This window comes from Berghia stephanieae, chromosome 14 (assembly GCF_034508935.2).
Source record: "Berghia stephanieae isolate SIO BIC M18660-M18661 chromosome 14, UCSD_Bste_1.3, whole genome shotgun sequence".
In the NCBI taxonomy this organism is placed as follows: Eukaryota; Metazoa; Mollusca; class Gastropoda; order Nudibranchia; family Aeolidiidae; genus Berghia; species Berghia stephanieae.
In genome coordinates, this window is record NC_088373.1 from 12,234,901 (window position 1) to 12,239,692 (window position 4,792).

The 4,792-nt window shown below is 35.7% G+C and overlaps 1 protein-coding gene across 5 annotated transcripts in view; it reads right to left on the minus strand.

Annotated features, from left to right (window-relative positions):
* The window catches only part of LOC144960151 (beta-galactosidase-1-like protein 2), a 48,439-nt gene extending 43,883 nt beyond the window's left edge, over positions 1-4,556 (minus strand). For 2 of the 5 annotated variants that reach the window (XR_013642775.1, XM_078893150.1), the window contains exons 1-2: positions 4,519-4,556; positions 2,279-2,664 (exon numbers count right to left, since the gene is read on the minus strand). Coding sequence is in view for 3 of the 5 variants with exons in the window: in XM_078893150.1 (XP_078749276.1) it covers positions 2,279-2,655 (377 nt within the window). In the remaining 2 variants the exon portion in view is untranslated. Of the gene's footprint in view, positions 1-2,278; positions 2,665-4,321 lie in introns of all 5 variants that reach the window. The other 3 variants (XR_013642774.1, XM_078893148.1, XM_078893149.1) reach the window with 2 other exon arrangements.
* Between the last annotated feature and the right edge of the window lie 236 nt (positions 4,557-4,792).

Here is a 4,792-nt window from a genome sequence, read left to right on the forward strand (position 1 = left end):
TTGTATAGCATGCACTGCCTTTGGTGCATAACAATATTGATAAAAGTAATATTGATAATTTTAAAAAAATGAAAAGACATTTTAGATGTTATAATGTTTACATTGACAAGAGAATTTCTAATAAAGTATAAAAACAGCATTTTTTTTTTTTTTGGTGACAACAAAGCAAAACTTCTAATTGGAATACAAACAAAACATGATTTATAGTGAGAGTAAACTTCGTGGCATTCATCATTCATCAATTAATGTACATTCAATTAAAAATAAAACAAAAACGAAAAAAAAATCTATACAGCGCAACATCCATTAAAAAAAGAAACAACTTGAGCTCCTATACAGCGCAATATCCACTAAACATGCTAAAAGTGCTTTACAAAGGGTCCCTGACCAACAGCAACATGAAACATATAGAACGAGACATGATACCTGTTAGGCAATATTATAATTTCTTTTTCGACAGAGACAACGCTGTTAATGGTCCGGTACTCATTTTACTATACATGCTCAAAGTGCTTTATAAGGGGTACCTGGCCAATAACACCAATCACATTTAGAATGAGACATGATGCCTGTCTTTAAGAAGATATATACATTTATATTTTCTTGAAATACAATGAAATATAAAGCCTCAGTCCAGTGAAAGAATGTGAGTAAAGAGCCTTTTCCAAGGAAACAACTCAGACTGGAATTCAAACCTGGGGTTTATAATAACATAGCGGCCAACTTTTCAAAGAGCTAAAACAGAACACCCTAACGCACAATTGACCAGTAGATTTTTACCAATCAAGACATGGAATTTGTGACACACGTGGTCAGACAAACATATTTAGTTGTTTATAAACAATAACATGAATGAAATCGACCTCTCTCTGGTCATTGTTATTGTTTTTATACTGCCATATTGGGTGATTAGTTATCACACGATTTTCTCGATCATATGGTAAATGTTTAAGTTTACACATAGTTTTCTGTGTTGGTTCTTATGATCAAGTGGTAGAACAGTGGGTATTCTACTTATACACATGCCCTTGATAGTAAAACCTGTGTAGTTCGCTACGCTACCCAATCAGTACCGTTGTTTACATTATGACGACTGTCCACGAGGCGTGGTTATCTGTGTCGATACCATCATGACCTAAAATAGTTTGGAATTTTATATGATACTATATCTACATTTAGAGCTTTTTCTAGTCCTTGTTTAAATTTGCTAATAAAAAAAAGCATAACACTGGGACATACAAGGGCTATTTTCATACACATAAGTAGTCCAGTTATTTTTTCTTAAAATTTTTCTCAGATTGCGAAATCGGTTGTTGCAATTAACCGAAGTTTAGTCTCCTGTCTATTGTTGCAACATTTTACACATATAAGGTAAACTCAAACCAGTTGTTGTAAACATTGTTCTTAGCCCATCACAGACTGAGCAATTTGATTGAAACAAAAAACCATATGACAGCCCTGTATAGATTTTGACAAGCAAAAGCAGACTTGATGCAAGTCGACATCTTATTCAGATATGAATAACTTTTTCACTCTTTTGTTCTCAACATTTGTAAGAGTCAAAGAGCTTAGCCATGATGAGAGACAATGAGCTCTCACCAAACTCGTTGGTCACAATGCACAGTTGTCAATCCCAAATCAAAGGATATCGCTCAGTCTCTCTTTACAACTGACATTGCCTACCTTTTGTAAAAACTATGCTCAGCCCTCCCTGGCCTCCTATCGAATGGCCACAGATGACATCACAAACACACCATAACCTAACACCATCCCAAACCACACAAATGTGGCGTTTATCTTTAGCACTGAAGCTGCAACAGTATGGATAAGATAAGATTCTGCTATTGTACACTTCAAAGTTTCTTATGTCCACCCAGCAGTGACTGGATAGCTGAGCCTGATAGATCTAGAAGAAAATACTTGTCTATCCAAGGGTTAGCAAGCAATAATTGTTAAATAGTCGATTTACCACCACATCAATTTGATAAGCACCTGTTCCATGTAGCTTCTGGATGCTATTTTACTTGATATACCAAGAATTTCAACTTTAATTTTCAGAGACAAATTCACAGTTTCCACAAAGCACCATACAACTGGTTTCAGCTACATACATATTACTGGTTTCACCAAGACAGTTGTAACAGCTAATATGACATCAAAACTTTAATGAAATACATTTAAGTGAAAAGGATGTACAGTGTAAATGTGCATATTAAATTATACCAGTTTACTACAGTTTTCTAAAACAAACTAAAAGGGGCATAAAAAGGAATCTGACCTGAAAGGCTTTCCATTGAGATAAAATTTCCTCTCCCAAAATGTCAGCCCATTTGCATTTGCCAAAGAATCTTTAATGTTATGTTTCTCAAAAGACCAATCTGTGTTGTTTTCAGCCGCAAAAATGCCAAGCCCATCTTGTTTCAATTTCTTTTTGAATTCGATATCATATCCATCAATTGCCACTTCTGGAGACTTGAAATGGTACATGGAGTCTCTTGCTGCATGCTTGTCAAACTCGTGATTCTCTTTGCCATCCATGTCATTTGTTTCCACTGTTCTAAGAGACTTTGAGGAGCGATATATGAAAAACCAGTAGACCACAGCTACAGTGACGATGAGACATATCAAAGTCTTGGTTCTATTTTTCTTACGCATGCTTTCCGTCTGAAAAATAAAATGAAAAAAAATAAATAATAACAATAATAAATACAACATAACTTGTTGAATTAAAAAATGAACTGAAAATGTTACATCTGGTAATAATGAGAATGGTGAGGAAAATTATGAAAATGCAAACCGTGAGTTGTCATGATAATGATGCAGATTATTTTCACTCATAATATTTTTAAAGAAGGCTCTCTTTCACATCCTGAGATTTGGCCATGAGTAATCAGAAACATCAAAATGATGAAATTTTACCAAGAATGAGGATCCACTTAGCAAACCTTGTATTGTAATTATTGGAATTTTAAGAATGTGTGTCTATGTGGGGAAGGGGGGTTGTTCCCTTTTGAATAGCATCTCCTTTTCTAAAACTCAAAAACAAGGAATGCTTAATGCAAAAATCTGACGCTTGTGATCTAACACGATGCAAAAATGAATGTGGGAAACCCTTAGTCAGTCAGGGGAAAAAATAAATGTAGTGATCAAAAGTAACATTACAATTTTAATATGCTTTCCATGGCAAGAAAATATCATCATCATCATCATCATTGCCTTTTTCACCATGGGTCAGGGTATAGGCCACAGACAAACAGTTTCCATCCTTCTCTATCCCAAGCTAACTTTTTTATCTCGCTCGATGTCATATCACTTCTCTTTATATCAGTTTCTTTAATTCTTCTAATGTTCCTCGTGGCCTTCCCCTTGATCTTCTGCCCTCATTCTTTCTAAGGGTGTGTCCAATCCACCTCCATCGTCTTCTTCCTATTTCCTCTCCCACTGGTTTCTGCTGCGTTCTTTTCCATACTTCTTCCTTTTTAATTTTATCCATCCATTTTTATTCTGAATAGCTTACACATGCATTCCAAGTTTCACATCCATACAGTAGGACAGACTTCACGTTTGAGTTGCAAAGTCTTAGCTTTAGACGAAGGGATATATCTTTAGTTTTCCAAACTCCGTTCAAAGATGTGAATGCAGCCTGTGCCTTTCCTATTCGTGCTTTCACCTCTGCTTCCGTGCCTCCATCCTTGTCAATTATACTCCCGAGATAGCAGAAAGTGTTTATATCTTCAAGTTCCTGATCTTTTACTTTGACCTGCTCCCTTTGATGCATACCTTATCTTAAGACCTTTGACTTTGCAGGGTGAATTCTTAGACCAATTGATTCCGAGAGGCTGTTTAAGTTTATAATTGTGGTTTTTGCTTGAATCTGGTCCTGGGTGTGAGGCAGAAGAGCCAGATCATCTGCAAAATCCAGATCATCCAACTGTGTCCAGGAGACCCACTGTATCCCATTTCTTCGCCCTTTGGAGGTTTTCTTCATTAGCCAATAAATGGCAAGGATGGACAAGAACTGTGAGAGCAAGCATCCCTGCTTGACACCAGTCTTAATTTCAAAGCTGTCAGTAAGCTGATCTTCATGTACAACCCTGTGTTAAACTGGTTATAAAAAGGGAGAAAAAACAACTAAAATAATTCTAAAAACAAAAACAAACAAAAATAATAAATGAAAACAACAAAAACTGCCGCGCGATGATGACGCTATTAAATTACAACGGCTGCCTGAACAGATTGAATGACATTTTAAATACAATATAAGTTTAAGGTTAAGTTTAAGTCTAAGTAAGTCAATAGAAGATATATCTATGAAACAAACCACCAAATCCTTCATGTTTTGAATTATTTATGACAAAATTATTATGTTTTTCTCCAATCTTCCGAAAATCCTAGTTATTGTGGCAGCTACGTTGTTCCGGCATAAGGAAAAAAATCGTTACTTTGTTGTGATGAAGGCAATCGATAGCACTTCTCCTTTCATTTTCAAATGAAAACAAATGTAAGGCTATTCCCTACCTACGATGACAGTTGCTGGCCCTGGATATCTGTCAACTGTCAACTTCCGGTCGGTAAAACTGGCAGTAGCAAAGCCAGCGGAAAACTGCATCGAATTTCAAGGAAACGGGGCACTGGGAAAAGAATGCCAATTAGGCATTTTCAATGCCAAGTTTTAAAAACTTGTCTATTTTCAAAATCAGTCTAGCACAATCTATCAAAATCTGATTTTGCATTTATTATCCGTTTTTGATGGCATTTTAACACCCCAAATCCCCAAAATAACTATAGAATT